This window comes from Aricia agestis, chromosome 10 (genome assembly GCF_905147365.1).
Source record: "Aricia agestis chromosome 10, ilAriAges1.1, whole genome shotgun sequence".
Lineage (NCBI taxonomy): Eukaryota > Metazoa > Arthropoda > Insecta > Lepidoptera > Lycaenidae > Aricia > Aricia agestis.
The window spans coordinates 6,868,291-6,894,509 of record NC_056415.1 but is presented as its reverse complement, the minus strand read 5'-3'; the positions used below and the strand labels follow the sequence as shown (position 1 = coordinate 6,894,509).

General features: G+C 34.0%; 1 protein-coding gene across 2 annotated transcripts in view; it reads left to right on the top strand.

Annotated features, from left to right (window-relative positions):
- LOC121731058 overlaps nucleotides 1-26,219 on the top strand; it is a 273,136-nt gene that overhangs the window by 230,688 nt on the left and 16,229 nt on the right. For both annotated transcript variants that reach the window (XM_042120377.1, XM_042120376.1), the window contains exon 12: nucleotides 18,630-18,787. In XM_042120377.1, coding sequence (XP_041976311.1) covers nucleotides 18,630-18,787 — 158 coding nt within the window. The remainder of the gene's footprint in view (nucleotides 1-18,629; nucleotides 18,788-26,219) is intronic.

The following is a 26,219-nucleotide window of genomic DNA, read 5'->3' as shown; positions in this document are numbered from 1 at the left end:
AAGAACCGTTTCTTACTAAATGCATATGAATGTACTTACGATACATATACCAAAATAGCATTTTTTACAATTTTTGTCTGTCTGTTTGTTCCGGCTAATCTCCGAAACGGCTGGGGCGATTTTGACGGGACTTTTTTTGGCAGGTAGCTGATGTAATAAGGAGTAACTTAGGTTATTTTTTAACTGGCTTTCAATAAAGGAGGAGGATATATTTAATTTTTTTATATATTTTGTTCGGAAAAATTTTCTTTTTTTTATTTATGATCTTCGATAACACATTTTATTGACGCGGACGAAGTCGCGGGCAACAGCTAGTATTATATAAAATTCTCGTGTCACAATCTTACCAAATTTTATATGCATATTCAGTAGGCCTGAAAATCGGCTACTGGCTATTTTTTTTTTTGATAAGTGCATTTGTGTGTACTCGAAGACTGACGGCGACCATTGTTTTTGCGACGGGATACGATTGACGTTGCCATGGTGACATACCTATTTAGTCACATCAATAAAATATTAATATGGGCGAAATAATATATATGGCAATTAAACAACGTCAATTTTATGTAATTAATTTATATGGCAAAACGCGGACAGCTACTAATAATTATGTATTAAGTATAGATTTATTTACAACTATATAAGTCTTTTATCGCGCAGGAACCGTACATTTTTCCGGGATAAAAATTATCCTTTGTCCGTTCCCTGGACTCAAAGTATCTCTAAACAAAATTTCAGCAAAATCGCTTTAGCGATTTGGGCTAGAAGAGGTGACAGACAGACACACTTTCGCATTTATAATATTATTTTGTGTGGATGGATAGTATTGATGATTAGTATAAGAGAAGATTTGCATTGATCGGTCTTCGAAGTAGGTACTGGACCGATATAAATGAAAATTAGTTAATTTGCCATTTAACTTTTTTTTTATTTATTTATTGATACACAAAAATTAATATACAGTTAACAAATCACAGTGTTAAAAAGCCCATACTGGGCTTGTGCTAACACGGCCTCACGGGATATAATAAGTAACGCTACAATGGAAAAATTAAGTAACCTACGGCTAACATAATATCTTCTAGTACATATTTTATTACATAAGTATTCATCTGTTCATCACACTGCATTGCCATTCAGAATACTTGTACCTTTTCCTATTCATACAACGCGTGCGCACGCTATGCGCCCGCAGTACGACTGTGCAGCCGTGGCGAAGAGTCCATATAACCCGATTCCCGTCGGCTTCCCTTTTGGAAAATCGAATCTATGGGCCAAATACATTTTTATCTAATAAATATTTTACATACTTAAAAAACTTTGAATTCACTAATCGCCTACAAAATTTTATATGCAATAAATTTTTCTCTCACTTGAAATAGTTTGAAATACTTAATAATTAATCGCCTACAAATTTATATAGGCAATGCAACGTGCAGGCCATCTCCGATAGAAGCCGATAAATTAGCGGGTTATTTCTTCATACAACGATATTTCATAGTAAGCATCTGTCCTTTTCATTTCTGTGAACTAATCGTCATGTTCTGTCTCGTTCTACCACGCGCCAATATACTCGGAAATAAGCCGATACTCGGCGAGTTATTACGGAGAAAGGTTAATATTAGCAACGCACAAGTGCAAGCAAGAAAGATGAGTCATGAAGTAAAATTGTTATGAGTCAAATGGCGGATGAATGTTTGTAAACAACTTGTGTTGTTTTGAATGTTATTTGTTTTAAAGCGTTGAGAAGAGTGCAGTGTCGCTAATTTAAATTAATTTGTATTGTGATTTGTTAATTGTGACTCGTACAGCTGAGACTGTTGTCTGACAGATTATTTGCTGTCGAAGGAAACTTCGTTTTCCAAACTTAGTTTTGAATGCCGTCACGCATATACTCAAACGTAGTGATTATATTCTCTTTGCTTAACTCAGAAGGCATTTTTCAAAGGCATCATTATCAAACTTGAAACTCGAACATTGTTGAACATCAGTGCTGAGCGTTTTGGTAAGTAGATTTTTTACCGCGGCTTCCCTTCCGAAAATATTCACCCTTCGCCACTGCTGTGCAGCTACGTGTTGCAATTTGCATTATAGGCATAGCTACTGCCTGTAAACAAGTCTCGACACTCGACTCTCGTCGGTGTTGCGCCCGCTTATACAGGACGATAGTAAATGTTACACATTATTAATTTATAAATTGGCTGTATGAATGCATCAATTTATTCTGAACACATAATGTTATAGTGGAGGTAATATATAAATTATTTATATTTTTATATAAAGTATTACCTACGTAGTACTACGTAGGTACGTACTAGTTTGCTAAGCGTCGTCTAGCTATAGTTTTTAACGTTACAGTCAACGAGTTCAATCAATCAATTCGAGAACAATCTGTCTTTCGGTTGTGTACTTGAGACGAAAGATATAAATTATGACGACTTTACTCTACTATATAATTTGTGTTTTCCCAAAAAAATAATAAAAAAATCGATTGAATACAAAACACCTGTCTGGATAACAAAAGGTATAAAAGTAAGTTGTAAAACTAAAAGAAAGCTCCGCTTCGCATATTACAGAAACAAAAACAATGTGACTAAACTTAGATACCAGACATACTCTAAATTGTTACGTAAAAGTATGTTTCAGTCACAAAGAATTTCTAATGACAACTTTTTAACAACATCTAAAAACAAGTGTAGAGCGTCATGGAATATTATTAATAGACAAACTACTGACAAATGTAATATTGACCTGATAATTAGAATAAAAAATAAAAATAATGACATAATAACTAGCCCTTTGACATTGCTAACGAATTCAATGATTATTTTATAAATTTAACTAATAATAAAAAAGAAATTGACAATTTACCCAATACTAATACTACGTTTATTCCAAATTCTATTTTTCTGACTCCTTGCAGCGATAAAGAAATTTATGACGTCATTAATAGCCTAAAAAATACAAAATCCGAAGGATACGACGGACTGTCTATAAAGGTAATAAAGTATTGCAAACCTGAAATTACGCCCATAATAACCTACTTGGTGAATCTTTCATTTGAAACAAGAAGATTCCCAGATCGATTTAAGACTTCGATAATAAAACCTTTATTTAAGAAAGGCGATAAATGTAAATTAGAAAACTATAGACCAATAACACTTATACCTATACTGTCAAAAAATTTTGAAATGCACAAGCGGCTTACATCCTTTTTAAATAAACATAAAATCATAAAAGAACAGTTTGGCTTTCAAAAAAATAAAAGTACTGTCTCAGCAGCATCCACATACTTGATACGCAATATACTTATTAATATTAATAACAATAAATCAGCTATCTGCATACACATTGATACGCAATATACTTATTAATATTAATAACAATAAATCAGCTATCTGCATCTTCTTTGACATGTCTAGGGCTTTTGACTTCGTGTCACATACGTTCTTAATAAGAAAATTCAATAATTTAAGCATCAGAGGTCCTGCCTTGAGTTGGCTTGAGTTGTACTTATCTGACCGAAAACAATATACAGAAATTAAGTACATTCGTGACAAAAAGTTTTTAACGTCCAAAAAATCAAAACTTAAAATTAATAGAGTAGGTGTTGTTTAGGGAAGCGTCCTAGAACCACTTCTATTTCTACTCTATATAAATGATTTTCCAAAAATAACGAAATTTATATGTACACTTTTTGCGGATGACATATCTATTCTCATGAACAATTGTAGAGATATTAAAACTGAAATAAATAAATTAATCAAAAAGGTAATTGATTGGATGAATAATAATAATTTAAATCTTAATTTGACAAAAACCAACTATATTGAATTTAAAAGTGGCAGAACCAAGTCAGTTAGCTCCTCACTATTCGATAATGAAAATATCAAAAGAACAACACAAACCAAATTTCTCGGTTTACATATTGATGAAAATTTGACTTGGAAGGCTCATATCGAATATGTCTGTGCCAGATTAAATAGGTTCGTTTTCGTTCTAAATAGGCTCAGACAAGTAGCGACTCTACAAACGGTCCTGGCGGCCTATCACGGCTATGTCGCTTCAGTTTTGCGGTACGGCTTATCGCTTTGGGGTAATTCTACGGACATAGACAAAGCCTTCATCGCTCAAAAAAAATGTATTAGAGCTATATGTGGTAAGCCGCCATATGATTCGTGTAAACCGCTATTTAAAAAATTAAAACTGTTAACTTTACCGAGTTTGTACATCTATGAATTAGTAAATTATACTAAGTTAAACTATCATAGTTTTAAAGAAGCTCGTGACATTTATCCCCGCAATACAAGAAATCCCGACCGACTAGTGTTAGATGTGGTTCCCAAAACAACCTTATACCAAAAACAATTTTATGCCATGTGCATAAAAACATACAATGCGATTTCATCGACCCTTAAATGTTTGCCATACAACAAATTTAAAAGGGAAATCATAAAATGGTTGTTAAGTAAAAACTTTTACTTAGTCAAAGAGTTATTTAATAGTAAGGCTGAATGAATCTTATAATCCTTTTGACATAATTTTATAATAATAAACTTTTAACTAATTATATTATATTATTGTATTTTAATGATTGACATTGACATATTAATCTTGTTACTTAAACTAAATTTATTATTCTTGACATTGCTGTATTTATTGTAATTGTATAATTGTAACTGTCCTATTGTATTCTAAAAATGTTATGCAGTTATTACTAACTGTTATTTTAATAATTTTATGGAATGATGTGACATTTTTATTGTTTATTCTGAATATTTTCATACAGACTGCCTTGTATTATTAGTTAAATGTTGTTAGATTCTATGACTTTTAAAATATTTGCATGCTATCTTTATAGTTAAAAGTGTAAGACCTGACCAATGAACTTATGTGAACATCTAATGTACCACTTTTAATGCAAGTAAATGATTGATTGATTTCGAGTCATCTAAACGACGTTTAGCCGTGTGATTGAATGGCGTTGTTCAGTCAATGGGGTAGCTGTTTGATTGAACGGCTATTTTAACCAGTTGGCTGCGACATAAATACAGTTACCGTTGAAATGTTAACGTATTGTTTATCTGACTGTTCTCGTGTTCACCGACCTATATCAATTAACGTTGATATGGACACGCGCGATATTCGCTGCACACAGGCACAATGCTCGTTGCATTTAATGATCCTATATGTAATTAGGTGCCAACTATCTGCTTCATATAAAAATACTAGTTGATTCCCGCTACTCCGTTACGCAGAAATTCGTTTATCGTGCGGCAACCGCACATTTTTTCGCGATAAAATGTATTCCATGTCCTTTTCCGGGACTCGAAGTATCTCTATACCAAATTTCAGCAAAATCGGTTCAGCCGTTTGGACGTGAAGAGGTAACATACAGACACTCTTTCTCATCGTCACTCTTTCTCATCAATATTATTATAGATCTACGACAAAAATATGACCAATCTGTCTATGTTATAAAGGAAACCTTAATGTTAAAAAATATAAAGTAGAAATGAAAACAATAGCGTTAAAGAGCATTATTACCCGAAGTAACGACTACTTTCGTAGGTCAGCTGAATTGCCTCGTCAAGCTATTAACTTTGACATTGTACTCTGATAATGTATGTCATACAGGTAGCATATTATATTATGCATAAGGTCATTTATTTTACACTTATAATTTGCTAGTCGCTTTTATTTGTTGTATGATTTAACAGTTTTTCTGTCTCCCTATTTGTTTCTGATAGATGTTTTAGTCATGACTCATGGACCCATGACTTCTAAATTGTAATGTAATATTCTTTAAAAAAACCGGCCAAGTGAGTGTCGGGCCACGCGCAATATAGGGTTCCGTAGTACTAGGTACCGCTAATTTTTTATAGGTCAATGACAGGACATTTATAACGCATTTTACACTACTAACAATATCACCACAGTTATGTTCAAAGGAATTTGAACGAAAAGTTCCTCTATACTTCGCCGAATACATTTTTTTTAGTTGATCGACTATTACTCAATAACTTAAGAAGTCTTCTTAGCCGTGATAATTTTCCTTTTAAATTCAGCATACTCTCGTGAATTTTTTCACATTTATAGCAGAAACCGTTTAGCTGGTATAAGGGGGGGACACTGGTCTCTAACGATTCTTTCCACTTTAAAACTTCATATTTCATAAATGGGTTCCTAAATCGAAAAATGATCTATGAATACTCGTAATATTTAAAAAAAACTATCCAACGACACCCCACACCAGGTCCCATAAAAAAAATAAAGATTTTATATACCATTTTGTCAGCACCATTAATATGTGCATTCATGCCGAATTACAGCTTTGCAGGTCCTATAGTCTCTGAGCAAATCCGCGGACAGACAGACAGACGGACAGACCGAAACTATAAGGATTCCTTGTTGACTACGGAATATTGCTATTGCTATTGACATATTGCTATCATGATTCAAAAGAATGAGACTAACAATAGATCGAGTACCTCCTTAGCTAGTTACCTTTTCTTTATTTTTTATAGCTTGTTTGCTTTTGCGACATTTCGAGAGCGAAGTTAGCAATACTCAACAATTTCCTCCCTTAAAATATATTATTAATTTTAAATACATAATTTTACATTTTACATAATTTTAATAAAATATAAAATGATTATATCGAAACCGATCGTGTGAAACATAATTGTTAATTAATAAAAGTGGAAAAAGTGCATGCAAAGTGTATATCGACGCCCCCACCGAATAATCGGACAATCGTAAAAATGAAAATGTTCAGGAGAGCCGAAAAACTAATTTTTGATAATAACTCCGTCAAAAATGCATCAAAGACTTTTTATATCTCAAATGAAAGCTATTTTTTTTGCCTATCTTGCTTTATTAACAATATTTAATTACCACCGAAGATTTTTTTTAAATAAAGCAAAACGCAACTTATCGTTCTGGAGTAGGTCAAGCTCTGATCATTATTGTCTATTGCATGATTATTCGGGTAATTTTGCGTTTTGACTTTAATAAAATGCACATATAATATCTCATTGCAATATTATTCGGGGAAATTGTTTGGGATAAGAATGTTGGTAAACACCTATTTACTTTACTATTCGGTGATTAAAAAATATTGTACACTTTATAATAATAGTCATTGTCGTTTATTCCAATGATTTCTACTATAGGTAAAATAAAAATTATATGTATTTTTGTTTTAATACAATTATTATTACTGTGAAACATGAATTTCCACCAAGAAGTTACGGTACATTCAATATCATATATTTTTAAATAATTTCCTACCAATATTCATTGTGTTTATGAATGTTTTATTCTTATACACCACTGCCTAGTTTTATTTAAAGGTTACTTTATTAGCACCTATTGGGAGTAGCAATAACTTTATTCCTTGACTGTACAATTGAAATTAACAGGGTAATAGAAGTGTCGGTGAATTTATAAGTCTGTTACGGCCCACAATCCCGACACGACCTTAAAAGCCTCTCATTCATTATGGACTATGGAGTCTCCTGAGATTGTGGCTTTGGAATTTTCCAGAAACCTTTAAAAAGGTGGAAAATTACAACCAAATCCATACAAATGACAAAAACTCTTATATTAATAAAAGAAAACGTTTCATAGGCAGATGACGGATATCTTGACTCCAGGGTAGAAAAAACTCAATATTAAAAAACAAAACATTTTTAACTAGAAAAAAAAATCCTAATTTTATAAGTAAGTAAAGATTATTGTGCAGATTCTGCAATAAATCTTTTTAAAACCTTGACTCCGACTGTATCTTTCACGTGCATCCAAATATTGCAAAATTTAAAAGCATACAATCTTTTCAATCTATAAAGACCAAGTAGATCTTTGATGTTAACACTTATGTCTTTTAATTAATTTCGCCGTAAGACATCGTGGAAGGCGGCATCAATACATAAGTACAGCTGAGTCATTATTCGGAGAGGTCTTCAGTTAAGTGTCAACTAACAAGATGTTACATAACTCTTTTGAAAACAAAATGGCCACTAAAATGCGAGATATTTTTAACACCACCTTGTCTGAAGGTCGATTTTTGTCCAAAGCCGTCCGTAGCCGATTAATTAGTATGATGAAAAATTTTAAACTGTCAATTTTTAACAACGGCTGCGAGGAAGCTAAATAAAGGTAATTTAATGTGATGGTATGTATGTACGTTTGTTCCACCTTAGCGCCTAACTAAGCGCGTAGTTTAACAACTTATTGAGTAATATTATGTACCTAAACTGAGGAGCAATTTTGCACTTTACTGCCAGAGAACAAAAAGTGTTTCGCCGCGTTGGATTTGGTCGCGTTTGTACATTGTAAAGAAATTACTTGCTTTAAGAAAAGTATCAAACACGCGAGTATTAGTATTTAGTATTACCTAATAAGACGTGTGGGCAGGTAACTGACCCGGCAAGGACGAAAACTAAGCCAATTACAGCAAAGTATACGTGGCTAAGCCCCAATTTCACCAACGTATGTTAGTGTTAACAGCTTGTTAAAATGTCATGTCTTCTCTTTCATTCATAAGAAAAATTAAAGAGGTAACGTGTTACTAATTCGAGCGTTAACTTTAACAGTCGTTGGTGAAATTGGGGCTAAATGTATTTAGCTAATGATAATTTTAACCAACTTCCATAAAGGAAAAGGTTGTATGTTCGTATGTTTATAAATGTATTTTTTGTATGTTCAACGATTACTTACTGTGGACCAACTGACTCTAAATTATTTTGTTGTACAGGGGTAGTGCTGAGTGCTGACCTTATGATGCGATCTATGAGGAATCAACGGAACTCCTTGAAATTAATTTGAAAACATATTCTAGTGATTTTGATGTTTTCTGAAGGTTTTAAGCATAATATGCTACAGGTTATACATGCATAGCATGACATGTTATCTATACTAATATTATAATTCTGCAGAGTTTGTTAGTTTGTTTGTTTGTTTGAACGCGCTAATCTCAGGAACTACTGATCCGATTTGAAAAGTTATTTCAGTGTTAGATAGCCCATTTATCGAGGAAGGCTATAGGCTATATTTTATCACGCTCAGACTAATAATAATAGCGAATGTGTAGATAACTTTTTAAAAACCGTCTAGGTATAGTCTGTCAAAAAAGTGAAGAAATTAAAAAGTGGAAACATCGCAGTTTCTTTGATTGATTTGAAAGGGATGACACTAGACAATATAGCTCACTTTTGTGGTAGTTCTAGGAGCACGGTAGTGCTCCAGCCAAGCTTTTTAGCAAAGGCACGGCCGTAGCATACTTTTCTCGAAGCGGTTCGCGGCTTTTTCACACACCCTTTATCTTCGATGTTAACAAAGCCAGGGATTTAGAATTTCGGTGACTAGGAGCAAGTATTAAAACTAGCTTAACCTCGAAATTATATAACATTTCGATAAATAGTTTAATATAGTTTGTGCGTTTTAATAGGTGACACATTATAATTGACAATAGTAGGGTAACCTAAGAAAATTAATCGATAATTTAAAAATATCGAATCACTTCGTAAAGGAATTGCAATCGAAATTATCGATTTCGTACTGACATTTCAGTGGTGCGGCGATTTAAGATGGCCGCCCTTTTTTATCGATTTGATTTCGATTCAACAGAGTCAATCTCTATTGGCATAAGTTCCATTTTATGCATCTGACATTTTTCAAATATTTTCGTAACAATAATTTTCACGGTTAAAATTTGTAATTTTATATTAATAAGTAAGCATATAGCAACTTTTCATTTTTATTCATTTACAATTTGAGGAAACATTTGTTTTTGTAGATGGAATATAATTTATTACTTACATTTTTTTTGTTTTCTTGTAAAAAAACCCGTAGCAAGGAATATGAGAAGTGTCACCCATATCATCTTAAAACGCACAAACTATAGTTACGGATGATCAAAGTTACTACATTTTGTCACTCACTGACTGACAGATCATCAAAATTCTAAGGTACTTCTAGCAGACTTAGAACCTTGAAATTTGGCAACAAGGTATGTCGTTATCCATAATGAAAGGAAAAATTATGAAACTGGCCAAGTATGATATAATAAAAATCTTAAATATATGTATAGTATAAAAGTATTAAATATATTTCTGTTGTCTGGTACCCGTAACACAAGTCCTTCAGATACTTACCACGGGGCCAGACTGACGTGGTGTGAAGCGTCTATAGATATTATTATTCTCATAATTTTGATGTAAGTACCAGCTTCTAAAATTTCTGAGATTCTTGCCATAGAATTTCGTTTAAGTTTGCTGGTCTGGTACTGTCTTCAAAATTATGAAAGCGAACTACAGATATATTTGAGGTTTAGGTCAATATTTAACCCGTCATCACTCGCGCGGGGTGCTGTCAGCACCTTACGCGTTTTTGAACGTAAAAATGAATAATAATTTATCTGGTGACGAATTCGCGCTTCCTGGTACCTTCAAGTGACCTTCAAACGCGTCGACACAAGGTGGAAGGGACAGTGTAGCACAAGTGCTTGCAGCTTGACAAGGAGTTGAAAGTTGCGTGGGGTGGTCACGACACACCGCGAGTGCTCGTGATATACTTTTCCAGAAGTTACATTACCAGTAAGGTACGTGTTTTTAGTTCTTTAGTAAAAGTAAATTACTTTATTGTGCTGTTATTTAATATAAATAATAAATAATGGTTTATTTCTTAGAATATATTCAATGATTTATGTAGCACAAACTTTTTATTTACATAATTTCTTTGTTCGTATATTACGTTTTTTTTTTCAGATAAGTATATGAGTTGGGAACAAGAGAAAAAGAAATAATTGGTGCCATTACTAGATGAAGTAATTCTGTAGTGGAAAGCAATGCCAGAATGGATGAAGATTTTATTCAAGAATCTGATCATGATTCTTTGTCAGCACAGGATGCTTCAGCAGTTGAAGAGTCTAAAGTAGAAGAGGCTGGATTTAAGGGTCCTAGTAGTATACGTCTGGCATCAATGAAAATGTTATCTACAATTAGAATATGGCGCAATCGCAAGCTAGCATGAAAAGATTTGAGTTTGTGGAATCATTGGGTTTGAGCATGCTGCAAGGCCACCTTGAAAAAAGATATGTACAACCAGGGTTGCCCAAAGCACTCAAGATTTTGTAGAATGCTCCTGGACCAAGCACCGAATGAATGTCACAATCAAAAAAGCAATGCTGTATAAGTAAAGACACCATAAGCTTGAGTCACTGCAATTTTCGCAAAAAATGTATGTGCCAAAAACATATGAAGTTAATTTTCAGTTCCTGTTCGGAAACATAAGAAAATTTTATTTTATTTAGTAAATTAGACCTTATATTTACGATTTTGAATGAGAAAAATTATGTGAAAAAGCTAGAAGTATTTGTTTTTTGTCTGTTTTCTGAAAAGATCCCAATACTATGACTAAAAAAGGCTGATACTTTAATGTTTTATAGAACAGCAATAAAGTTGATTATACAATTTTAATTTTCTTATTTACACACATCAAACCACACAAAATAATAATGTGCTGGTTTAATTTCGTTGACTGATATTTTATTGCATAAAAAATCACTTGGAATATGTGGGGTGGCCACAACACCCCGCGAGCGCTCGCGGGGCTAAAAACCGCGCGAGTGATTGAGGGTTAAAAATGAATTGCTGATTAAGAAGAATTATTTATATACCAACCAATACAATGCCAACTTATACACATTGTATTTGTGTTATTTTATAACCACTATCTATAAGACTATCTATCGCAGCATTGCACAAACCTCATTGGTTTTAAATGCTGTTTATGTTAAGTTTTTACAATTATTGTTTATGTTTTATTTTGTGACTAAATAAATAAAAAAATATTTTTTAGTTAATTTTGAGGAATTGTAATATATTCCTCAAATTAACTCAAAAGTAATTTATACCAACTATGGTATAGTCGGTATTTTCTTTCAAGGGCGAGCCAAACATCGATCTCTTCATCCGTGACTATAAAAATCCCGTAAAATAGTTTTTTCCGATAACAATAAAATATAATATTACAGTAATAAAATATAGTATCCAAAGTTTAAGTCGTTTATAAATTGACATAATGCGGTATACTGTACAAAGATTTATTATGCAGCTTAAAGCTTTATATTTAAAGTTCGTGATTAAAATGATAACTTATATGGCTTGTTGGGACTTGGGTGTTAATGTTAGAAAGTTTGAGCTTTTGTAAGGAGAAAAGGGGAGGAGCAACTCCCTTATCTACACTGCGTGAACAAGCCTGAAAGAATGATTAAAATACAGTATTGTAATAAAAAATAAATTGCATAGTAATTAAAATTACGAGATGATAAGAACTGGGCACAGCTTTTTTTTTTAATGAAATAAGGGGGCAAACGAGCAAACGGGTCACCTGATGGAAAGCAACTTCCGTCGCCCATGGACACTCGCAGCATTAGAAGAGCTGCAGGTGCGTTGCCGGCCTTTTAAGAGCGAATAGGATAATTGGGGAGGGTAGGGATGGGAAGGGAATAGGGGAGGATAGGGAATAGAGTAGGGGATTGGGCCTCCGGCAAACTCACTCACTCATATAAAGTTTGGGGCCTCAGCCTTTCTGGGCCTGTAGACAAGTGGCAAAGCGCTAACGCTAACGCTAACGCTAGCGCTACAAAATGTATGCGATTTGACATAAGTCATCGCTTCGCTAGCGAATACTAATGTCAAATCCATACATTTTGTAGCGCTAGCGTTAACGTTAGCGTAAGCGTTTTGCCACTTGTCTACGGGGGCTGAATCCTCAGTTCAATACTATCAATAGTAATCTTATAAAAACAAGTAGAAAATTAAATTGATTTTGAACTGAATGAAAACAAAATTGGTACTCAAAATTGCCTATAGTGAGCTTTATTTATAAGTAAATCAAAATTAATCGAAACGTTGTAGTGATTGTAAAATCATTTCACTGTCAGAAAGATTATTAATTATTCATATCAATAAAATCTTCAAAGAGTTTCCATCATGGCGTTAAATGGAGTCGTGTTACCTGAGCAATTTCAAAAGCATGCCTTTATACAGCTATTTTCCTTTAAACAATAAAATTTGCATATACATAGTCTGCGATATGAAAACAAGAAAATATGCAGTTATTGAATGAACTAAGCTACGGAATTGTATGGAAATGACTGTATTTGCAACATGCAAGGGCAACAATATCGAAACTTTTACCTTACACTTTTACTAGAAAAGTTGATTCGTTATAAATATTCATGATAATATACTGGAAAGTTCTACTTTATTGGATTTGATTTACATGGATGTAACAGAAGTTAGTATATTTTGTTACGAGAGTTTCGTCAAATTAAGGCCTTTAATTATAATATTCTATAACTGCCATTCCATATTTCAATATTCATAATTGCGGGTTTTTTACTCTGTTCTTTTCGCAGTTCCCGAAACTACGTTATACCTAAAGGTATTGTGTAGATGGTTCCAAAATTTACAGTTTTTTAATATATTTCATTACACCTCTTCTGATCTTATCTTTTATCAATTTGCTATAAGCTTTATCTATCAATATGCTGTCTATTTATTGCAAAATAGTTAAATGTCTTTATGCTTCATATACCATGATGTTTTGTAAAAATTATTGCGTGCGAATTTTTTTTTTTTTACCGTTGCCTGCCTACAGCGGCCTAAGGACGTACTTATAAGTAAGTCGAAGTTAATCAAAAACGTCCTCACAAAGCTTCAGGTAGATATGAGCAATTATATTATTTTTATATAATATTTTGATATAATTTATTGAGAATATAATTATTTTAAACCCCCGATAAATAAAGTATAAGGTACGTCTTTTGACATCTTCTTGACTCTAATATGCGTTGTCTTTCTCCCAAATTCTTTGTGAAAATCTTGCCTAAGATTTTAGTTACAGAAGTCTATATTTCGGGTTCCGGTCAAGGTCCATACCTTTGTCGTATAACTTGTGAGTTGTGACATTGAATAACAAAACAACATAAAACAAAATCACATCTGACCGAGATAGATAGTCTGCAAAAACCAGAGCGAGTATTAGATATTGATTCTGTTACGATTGGTCTAGGGAAGTTTACGATTCCATAACAATTTTTATTGTATTAGGTTTCAGAGAATATATTTTTCTGACTTTATACTTTTGGACTTTTTTGTGAGACTTTATTTATTTTATTTATTTATTTTATTTGAGGTTCTACATATTTTCATATTTTACTATATATTCCTACTTTACTATTCCCACTATTTGTTCCCATTTAGGGTAGGATACATATTATAAACATTTGAAATTGATTCGAAATAAAGTAGGTCACAATTTCACACTAACATTTTTTTATTTTACTGATTCATGCGCATTTATATTTAATATTTTTGTATGTCTGGTATCTGTTCACGCTTAAACTGCTCAACCAATTTTGATGGACTTGGAAAATTAAAGGCACACATATCAACTCGGAAAAGGACCGGCACCGTATCGCCCCCCTTATTTAAAAAAAAAAAAACAGCTACTGATACGCTTTGGTAATATTATTACGTGCAATGTGCATACAGCATACTTTAGGTTGACGCCTGATTGACGTCTGGTTAACGCCTGGACCCTGGTTGGCGGCGAGGCGAAGGCGATATGTCTGCTGTGATCATAAGTTAGGCACTGTAAGTTCCGGGATAGAATATAGGTCACTTTTTATTACAAGTATACCTCACAATAACCATTGTGGAAAACATCTTGTACAAAAGAAAACAACAGTTTCTTAGTTCCAATACATGTTAAATATAGAATATTATATAAACATACTTCCACATGTCCGACTTAGGAACGTCTTCAACACTTAAAAGGCTTCTGGTGAGTGTAGACTGTAGAGGTTATGCAAGTCAGTTCTGTTCCATACCGTGATTTGTATAGACGGTTTCTGAGCTCCAAATATATTTAAATTATATTTTTAACGCGAATATTGTTTAAAACTAGTTAAATATATAATTTAAACGCTTTTCTTAGTCTTGGTCGCGAGTGTTCTACAGTTGAAGTTTTTCCACCCGAAGATTATTTTCGATCAACAAACATTGACAATAGTAATACTATAATATAGTTGTCATAATTTAAGTAGAAGTACTAGTGAAATATGTAATTTAAACTTTTTTCTTAGTCTTGGTCGCGAGTGTTCTATAGTTGAAGTTTTTGTACCCGAAGTATATTTTCGATCAACAAAACCACTGATATGACAACAGTAGTAATAGTATTTAAGTACTTCTGAATTTCATCTCCATAAATGCATTCGGTCGGGACTTGTATAAGTACCAGCAAAATTGTTGTTGAACATTATCTTGGAAATGAAAAGTATCACTGTGTAATAGAAACGTAGTGGTAGATATAATAATAAAAAATAGTGCTTAAAGAAAAACAGTACTTAAAGAATAACAGTCATTAGAAAATGTTTTACAATAAGTAGATTATTTTATTTTAATGTGTAAATCTGGAGTGTAAAAAGCTTGCTTTAAAGTAAAATTCGTGTTAAAAATACGTTTTACAGTAAAAAAGCCTCATAAATTGTGTTTTCGATTGGGCTATAAAAAGATAAAACCTACAAAAACCTGAACATGTCTATGGTAAGTTATGACTTGTATTTCAAAGATTGTGTGGTAATTTCAACAATTTTTTGTTATATTCTGACTTATTTTTATATTTTTGCTCAGTTTGTATGAAAGTTTGTATTAAACGAATGTGTAGAAAACACATTCGTTTAAAAATTTAACAAATCTTTAGGTTTTACTAAAATATTTTGACTTATAAACTATTATTATTATAGCGGATAAACTTCCTGGATATTATTTTGACAGAAATTGTGCAAATTATTAAAATATTACTATAGATGACGCCGAAATTCGATTATCACATGGTTACCGTATATTTTTCCGCGATAAACAATATCCTATGTCCTTTCCCGGGACTAAAGTACAGGTATCTATATACCAAATTTCAGCAAAATCAGTCCAGCCGTTTGGACGTTAAGAGGTAACAAACAGACAGACACACTTTCGCATTTATAATATTAGTACGGATATTTTACCTTGGTAACCATTTTTAATATAATATTTTAACTTAAAAACTATTAGAATGAAAGCAGATAAACTACCTAGATATTATTTTTAACATAAATTGTGCAAATAATACAGGGTGCAATTTAACCTTCCTGCCAAATTTGGATATATTGATCCTTGTTAAAAATAAAAATACACGTATTTCTTCTTTAATAATCACTCAGTACTAAAATTTTGAGAAATAGCCTCTGAAAGTTATCCTACCAAACACCACAAAATATGGACACATGCGCGGCCGAGCCCCGCCCCGCCCTTCCATTATCATTCTAGCAGTGACGGCTTAAGACTACTTGATGCCCTAAGCAATCCATGCCTGTGGGCCACCTATCCGTATCTAAAATCAAAATCAACATAATTTTATTCAGAGTATTTTTTTTACAAAAATCTTTCCGAACGTCGTAACTAAGGTGCCTACCACCGGTTCGGGAACTAACCCGGCGAGAAGAACCGGCGGCGTAAGAAACTCGCACGGGGCCATCTTTTACTAAACGGAGCCATCTTTATCAACTAGAATCGGTCTTTGAACCTTTACTCTTCTGGTGCCCCCTCAGACGTGATGCCCTAGGCAATTGCTTAATTTGATTAAGGGCTAATCCGTCACTGCTGATTCTTGTTATTATCATAAGTTGCGAATTTTCCCTTCATACTTTGACGGGCTTACGACCGTTAAATGTAAAGGACGTAGACAGGTATGTTTAGAATAAAATTAATTGATACCTACACATTAATAAAATTAATTGATACAAAAGAATGGAAAATTACAACTTTTTAATTACGAAACATAAGCACTTTAGAAATTTATAATAAATCTGAACTACATCCTTTGCATTTAGCCGTATTTAAAAATTCAATCAACTTATGTACACAGTACAACTAACAATTAGAAATCAAAACAACCCACCTCTAAATCTTATTTACTTCCATCTTGTCTACACTTAACATAGTTCAAACTGCAATCCATTTTCCTCTAAGCAGAGTCTAGCGCGTTTTGCACATTGTCTTTATGACTTTAAAAGTTTGTTAATACAGAATACAAGATTTTGTTAAGCACAACTTTGTCACTTTTAGCCTCGTTAGAGGCATGTCTTCGAGGCTGGCTAGGCGTGTGCAGGTGTTGCGAAGTGCGAACTGTCCATAATCCGAGTCTTTGATTGTTTCGCGATTCAGATTCAGGTTACAGCTGCTGCATTCGAGAATCATCAATCAGCTGTTACGAAGACGAGGAAGGCTTTCTTGCTCGTACAGTATCTGGGTTCCGCGTAAACTTTCGCCACTCAAAATGTAGCACCTCCACATTTCATAACACTCGATCGCGGTTAGGGTACATTGTAACAAACACTAATTAAAGCGCCGAGGCCGGGGGGGCCGTGACAAACAAAATAATTAGGTACGTTAGCTATACAACTACGCGTGTGGTACTAAACGGTCGCCGGCGACCGGCGGGCCTCCCGCCTCCCACCCCGCGCGTCACCCCCGCTTTACCCCTACGCATAACCGGTCTTTCGACTGGATGTGTTCGGCGCGCCGCGGTAATCGTAATTATTATGAACTTATGAAGTGACCATTGTGCATCGATTTTTTTTTGGGATAAAATATGTTATTGTAAAAAAATTAACACCCTATTTTTATTGGTTTAATGGACTCACTTAATGATACCTAAAGCCCCCAAAAAATTTGGCAGGTAGGTTTAATTGCACCCTGTATATTGTATTGAAAATATTATTTCAAAACGAATGAATATAAACGCCGTAGAGCTCCGTAGCACCCGCTACGTGCCGTAGCAATGTTACTAAAAATGTCTTTGTCAAGTTTCTAAACGTTTTTATGTGTTACATCTTTTCTGGTCTTGGTTAATATTTGAGAGTGGTTTCGTCAATGAGTGTATGGGACGGTGGGGTAGAATGGAGTACCTATATCGTGTTGACAAGACCACAGAAGTGATTTTGTTACGAACCTAAGATATATATTTTTATCTTTGACAGCAAATGTAATCCTGCATTTTTGTTTAGGATCTACAAGGAATTGTTAAAGAAATCAATAACTCAGACCATTCATTGAATCTTTTTTTACTTCAGTATAATTTTTTTTTATTATTTAATTTGGAGCCGTCTATGGGCTCTGCGCCCTTTTTTAATAATTATAATAAGCATTAATAATATTAAGTAGAGCATATAAGATAACAGACGAGATATGGACAATACAGCTGATAATCCATGCTTTGTATGCCTATTCAATTGGAGGTAGAATAGACTTATTACATGCCTAATGAGTTAATTCTACCTCTAATCTCTTGCAGATCGTGTAAGCTTATTATTTCACTGGGTTACGAGGAAATTAACAGAAAATTACTTATATGAATGTAAAAATTACTCCAGCATGGCTAGCAACGAAGAAGCCACCGACACTAAAAAAAGGTTTTATGAGAAAAAAGAAATTTGAAGGAATTACTAGCTTCCAATCTGACTACTGCCACAAGAAGTCGAATGCTACCTCAATAGTGAATTGAATATTTTTTTCCAGAGGGAGCTTTTCGCAGCTAAAGCGGACAGCGGGACAGCCGGAGCTGATCGCAAGCTATCATCATCATCAGCCGGCAGCATGAAGAACAAATGGCTGAAGGCCTTCCGAAGCCTCAAACCCCCCAGTGCCCCTCCCCCCCACGTGGGGCCCCCGGACAAGTAAGTAATTAATTAAAAGTAATAATTTCATACAATTTAGTAGGAAGGTATCTGAGTTATTAGTTCATTACTTAATATTGTGTCATATTTTTCACTTGAAAGACGATAGGAAAACCTCTTTAGTTTCATAATAAAACCTCTGAAGTAGAATTTACAAGTTGTTACACGCTGTACACAATTTTGAAACTAAGTACATAAAAAATATCTGAACCTTATTAAATCGAGACAGAAATGTGCAGGGTGGTAATATTTAACTTGTATAAGGATTCTTTGGTGGAAATTTAAAGAGAAGAAACCACCTTTTGAGCGTATTTACGTTTAGAAAATTTTCTTGACTCTTTCTTGACAGACTGCAGTACAAATATTATATTCGAGTAATCACTTAAATCACAAAGTAATTTTCATAAATTATACGGACAAATTACGGTATTTTTTGTCGCATCAACAATAATAAAATTATACTATGGACTAACTTAGCTGCTATTAAAATAAATAATATTCTGTAATGAATTAAGAAGTTTAAGTATCAAAATTAATGTCATTTTAAACCCTTTATAAAAGCTAGTTCGTTTTTGCTTTAAAAAAATAATGTTTGAAGAGGATGCTCTGAAAGGACGGGAACAAGCTATAATCGAATAAACCACGAGTCCACAACCACCGGCTTTGACCGCTATAATAACTTCCTTTACTACCCAGGATGTTTTTATTATAACTTATAAAACCTTTAGGAACAACAACTAAAATAACGTTAAATTAAGAAATTTAAAAACCCCCGATTCAAAAATTTAAAGAACTTCAAACCCAAAGTCAACAGTGAGCGGGCTGATGTGATATAGCTAAGACAACTCAATACAATATCAGCTGTCAAAGAAAAAAACTAGATCAAAATTGGTCCACCCGTTTGGATGCTACGATGCCACAGACAGACACACACACAGACAGACAGAAGTCAAACTTATAACACCCATCTTTTTTATCGGGTGTTAAAAAGAAATCAACCCTTTTTATCATGCAGTGTAAAGGCTCTATCTATGTCTGCCCCAGATTTAAAAAAATCCCCCCAATATAAAATTATCATACAGTATATTATACGAGATGTTAGTGTAAACACTGTTATCCTTGAAACCATCAAATGAGCCCGTCAAAATGAACAACTTTTTCTATGAGAACAATGCTGGGAACTCAAATAACCGTACAAATTGCCGATCCGGGCATCTGTATGGATATGAAGACGGCTTTTTTACACTAACACACTGTTTAATAGCTATACTTTGGAATCAAATTCGCTAAATACAGTGAGAAGTTCTACGTGTTCACTGTTCACGACACTGCATTGTTTTGTTATTAAAGTTCTCTCTCTCTGTATTATGTCCGTGCGGTTTTTATTGTGTCATTGCCATTTTGCAGAAAATCGCGACCTAAATAATTGAAATATCACTAGCCCTTTGATCGCCATGCCAAAAATATTTTCTGTGTCGGTCACCCGCAGTCTGTGTGACGTTCGAAGGCTAGAACAGGTATAAAGTTGTAAAACCAAATTGTTACACGTTGACATAAGTTTTATACTCCATTTATTATAATAGCCGCGGAATCATTAAGTCTTTTTAACCTACAACGATACTTTATAATATTTTCTTAAAATTTTAACAAATTATTGCATTCTCATTGGCTCTTAATACGTATGCAAAGTTTCGAATTAATAAGACTACTGGAGATAGGTAAAAATCGTGCTCAAAGATTCCGTTACATACACACAGCCCAAGCTAATCAAAGCGTGTTAAAAACAAAACATAATCACACAGATAATCACAATCCGAATAATTAGTAAATTCAAATAATAAGTGAAGTTTAATGCTTTTTAGTCCCAATAATTTACCACTTAAAACGAGTCAATGAAAGTATCGTGTTTAATTATAAAAGTGAATACAATAAAGATTACCTTCCAATTTGTACACTCAATCCTTCATAATGGAAATATTGATGAAACAGCCTAACAGTAATCTTGGTGCGGTCGGCTTGTTGCACAGTACATGTTGGCCGAAATTGAACTACCATTGTTATCGGGAACATCTAGACAACCCCACTAGCAAAACTGGACCAGGGTAAATGTCATAGATTATCCGCTACTATTAAAGAGATGGACCGGGTTTAAAACCCATCTGGGCCATCTCCACTACCTTAAAACTAAACCAGAGTAAATGACATAGCCAGATTGTCAGTTAATATTAAACAGATGGACTGTGCATCTTCTTAATATCTAGAGCCCACTAGCTTGATAGCTGAACTTTCTACTACTCTTTTATGTTGACGACAACATTAATCGCCTCCATTAGGATATTATACAAACAACACAAAGTGGTAATACTTTGTTTTTTTTTTGTATGGGCAAATTCATAACCTTGAGACGTTTCTCCTAGAAATGTAGAAGTCAAAAGTAATTAGTAGTATATAATAAGTACACAGTATACTTTTTTCAATGTAAACATTTTATACACCCGGACACCCTAAGTCTCCTATTATCACTTTATTTTGTTACACCCTGTAGAAGGCTGATCGATTCGGCAGGACGTTAGGATCAGACTGATTGCAAGCAGATCTGACGGACTTATTTTGTGCATATCCGTGTGTCCGTGTGTGTCCAGTCATATCAGATCACTCGGCCTCACGTATATGGGGCCTTGAGGCTGCGTCCATCAGAGATGTGTTGCGAGGGATGTGTTTTTACGATCCAATAGAATCGGTGCGCTGAGCGATGTCATGGCAAGCTCACGTCAATGAAGCGATTCTATTGGTTCTCAAAAACACATTCCTCGCAACACATCTCTGGTGGAAACGCAGCATATGAAGTCAAAAATTTTACCTAGAAGTAAGTACACAACGGACGCTAAAAATACCCTTAAATACCAGAAAATTCTGATCATCTACATAGCAAACGTATTGAAATAGAACAGTCCACTTACATAAATGTGGCATGACAGATTAATATCGTAAAACAGATTAATGAGACTGAAGTCAATCAGTAGTTGTGTGGCTTCACAATCCCGTTACATGGATATTTCATGCTGGCTATTTCTTTTTCTCGCATTATGTTTATTATTCTTATTAATTAGTAACTTATCCTAATTGGTTGTAACACTCTTAGTATAATTTTCTGGCAAAAATTAAAAATACAACGATTATGGCACAGTATAGCAATATGACATATCCCTAATTATGGGCTTCTTGTATCCCGAAGAAGTTCAGCATGCCAGTAAATTTGTAGATGGGATATTTACTGTAATTCGTTAGATAAATTATTGTGTACTATTAGATATATTTCTTTTGCTCGTTTTATATCTTATTATTAGAATGGGATTATATGCATTTGCATACTTGCATATGCAAATTCATAATATAATGGCACTTTTTTGGCGTTAGTGCATATTTTGGCAAATTTTTGTGGATAGTGCATATTTCAGTAGTTTTAGGCCCCGCAGTCTCCAAACCAGCTATCATAATACACATCGATATCACGAAATAGAGATACGATAGAACAAAAATCAAAATACTTCAAGTAATATGTGGCCCCATCCTTATTAACTTTATTTAATAACAACATTAGAAAAAAAGTAGGTAATGAACTTCCATAGGCACTAAGATTTCAATCGGAAAATGTTCGTAGAAAATTTTATTGGTACAGATAAGAAACAAAAATCCTGGATTTGATGGAATGCTGAATTTTGACGCATTTATTGACGGCACCACCGAAAAACTCTTAAAAAACCATAAATTTTAACAATAAATCACTTTTGATTGTGCATATTTAGTGCATATTTCGGCTACTTTTTTTGCATGCATATTTCGGGGCTAAAATGGTCGCTTTGAAGAATCATGATATGAATCATAATAAATGATTCATTTTTCTAAAATCGCAAAATGCAACTCTGCTTGCAATTCATTTCTGTATTTTTGTACTGATTTGACATTTGTCAGTTTGACAGTTTTGACAATTCATTTGCTGAATTGATTGAGAGGAATTGCTAACTGTGACCATTTTAGCCCCGCTGTACTTTCCCGGAACTCAAAGTATCTCTTTACCAAATTTTAGCAAAATCAGTTCAGTGGTTTGGGCGTGAAGATGTACCAGACAGGCACACTTTCGCATTTATTCGTTTTCACAGTTATTGAGAAAAAATATAATATTAACTGGAAATAGATGTTTATATTTAGAATTTCGCTCTAATGACTTATGAACTATGAACAAACTTCGGTGATTAGTGTACTTGTGAAACTAGGTAGTGATAGACTTAAAACTTTACAACCCTGAGTCTGATTAAATTATATTAAAATAGTTAGTCTCTTCAATTTTCATTTTCTTTTTTGGTATTTTTTGGTTTTTTTTTTTTGGATGCCTATTTGCGAATAAGTGTTTGAGACTAGTATTTCCTATACTTACTAACAATAATTTGTCACGACGTTATCTTTCAAACAATTTTCGTAACTTTTAACAAAAAAAATCATGAAACTCATTCGCATTTTATGTAACGTTGAAATAAATTATTAACCGACTTCCAAAAAGGAGGAGGTTATATTATGTTCGGCTGTGGAGTTTTTTTTTTTTTTTTTTATTAAACTAAAGAGGTTTATTTTTTCGCCTTTCATGTATCAAATATACCAACAATAGCAGTAGAGTACGACACATCTTTCAAACATTTATCTACTTTATTACTGAGATAGTAATATAATTTATGTAGTTAAGAGCTGGCGCGCACTACGACTTTTTGTCGCGCGATTATTTTACCTACCGACCAAATTTCAAATAAAATGTCACCTTAGAAATTGGCTATAGGTTTCATTTTCTACCGATATTTGTCTAGTGACAGATGCTGCCGCTGCTTTTAAATGGCGTAGAGCAAAATGAAGCCTAGGTCATAACGTCGCTGCGCGTGCGATACCGCGTATGAGCAGTTGGTAAATACCGCGTAACAGCAAAATGCGCAAAATTTAGATATTGTGCCAGCCGATTCGAAACGTATATTGGCTTATATTAGGCTTCACAGTATTTAAATTATCCAATTAGAAACGTACATTTTGCCATCGAAACAATACCGCGGAACAGTAGGCGGCCGGAAGTTAGAAGCAATTCCGCGTATTTACTACAGCGGCAAGAAAAATATATCGAAAATAGTAAAGTGCCCCCAGAAATAACAATTTTTCTGAGATAAACCACCATGTAAGTATATTTTAATTATTGTTTAATATTGTTCATATGTATTATATTCATGCTAGAATGTTTCAATTAATTTACCACCATTTCCATTGCTTTGAAGATCAAGGAAGGTTACTTGACGTGATCATTGTATCTTCACCTTAAAAATACAGGCGGCAACCAATCGCCACGACTAAATATGATCACCAGGTTGGGGAAGTAGCTCAGTTAAGCTAAAGCACCCCGGGGATATGGGCCACTACGGTTTTAGTGGGTAGGTTTACCTACCCACTAAAACCACAACTAGTTAAAATAACTCCTAACTTGTGTAAAGTAATATTTTAGTCCATAATTGTTGTCACGGTGTGTCGGGGGACCGCCAAGTAAACTACAACCTACAACCGCCAAGTCGCTGATTACTTGTCTCGATTCAGTTCGCTGTGAATTGATCCTTAAACTTGTTATGAGAAATCAAACATCTACATTAGCGGTCCCCCGACACACCTTGACAACAATTATGGACTAAAATATTACTTTACACAAGTTAGGAATTATTTGAACTTAAATGCAGTAAATATTATTTCATTACTTTTTAAAGTTGTTTTGGCGGGGGTTTTTTTATATTTCTTAATTTAATTTTATTTCATACTTTTTAAACTTGTGTTGGTTATAGTGCAGAATAATTCCTATCAACAGAATCATATTCTCATGATTACCATCTATCAATGTCCTTTTCGATGAGGCCGTTAATATGAGCCCAAACATGAAACCTCCACTTTGCGTTCATAAGAAGCTCGGTTCCTATAGAATCCAGGTGATGCTGCAGCAGCAGCATGTAAATATTTACTGTTTATACTTCATCTACTTCTTACTGGTTTTCGCAATTAAAATGCGCCCAAACACGAAACCTCTGCTCTAAGTTGGCGAGGAATTGGATATCCTATTAATTACCAGGTGATGCTGTAGCACCAGGTCAACTTTCCATTATTATGTGTATACGTATATTGTATATTCACAAATGTCACGAACTAGAATGAAATATAAAACCCATCAAACGACTACAAGTTGCTCGTTAGCAACTTGTAGTCGTTTGATGGGTTTTATCTGGTTCATGAAAGGCCGTTGCCTTTCATGAACCAGATAAACCCTGATTGTCCAGCATTGAGCAGGCTGATGATGATGAATTATAGCTAAGAACACTCTGGATAATGTCAGCTTTCAAACAAAAAAAACTAGATCAAAATTGGTCCACCCGTTTGGATGCTACGATGCCACGGACAGATACACACACAGACAAACAGACAGACAGACAGACACACAGACACACAGACAGACAGACACGTCAAACTTATAACACCCCTTTTTTTGTCGGCGGTAAAAAATAGCTGAGATATTCAGTTTTTTCTTCCTCCTGTAAAATCATCAAAAAGCAGATACGCGGTATTTACCAACTGCTCATACGCGGTATCGCACGCGCAGCGACGATAAAGTGGCGTTTTATTTGAATTTTTATAGATCGGTAAAATAATCGCGCGACAAAAAGTCGTAGTGCGTGCCAGCTCTAATAGTTATCTTCAGTAAAATGTGAAACTCTTGATCTTTATTATGAATAATTCGAACAATTAAAATAAATGTGTAATAACGAAGACTTAGTTAATTAAAAGCAATTCGTAGATATCTTTTGTAATTTGTATTAGTTTAAGCAATGTTTATTGACTGTGAAATGAAATGAGTATTGGCTATCAATTTTCATTTCTACTTAAATTATTATTATAGATATTTGAACCTTGATTCTACTATAATAACGCAACATTAATGCGGCTTAGATCTCTCTTCTTTAGATCCAGTCTGTTACCTATTAAAATTGTATTCTCATGAAATGACAAAACGTCATTTTACTTAATCGGGTTTTTGATATTCCATTTACCACCATGTGCCGCTATGCTAGCCTTAGGGTCTATAGTGTCAAACCGATGTCATTTGTTACAATATAGCTGCCATAAGTCACGATATAGGTATCATGTGATTCATGTGTCACGACATACCCTAAGGGTTGATTCAGACCGCAACGCGACAAGGCGAGGCGTGGCGCGACGCGTCATAAATTTGTATGGATTTGACAGATTTCAATTGCGCGAATTTGTCAAATCCATATAAATTTAGAAATGCATCTACGCGTCGCGTTGCGGTCTGAATCAACCCTAAGGCTACATAGCGGCACCACCTGCAGGGCTAGCATAACAA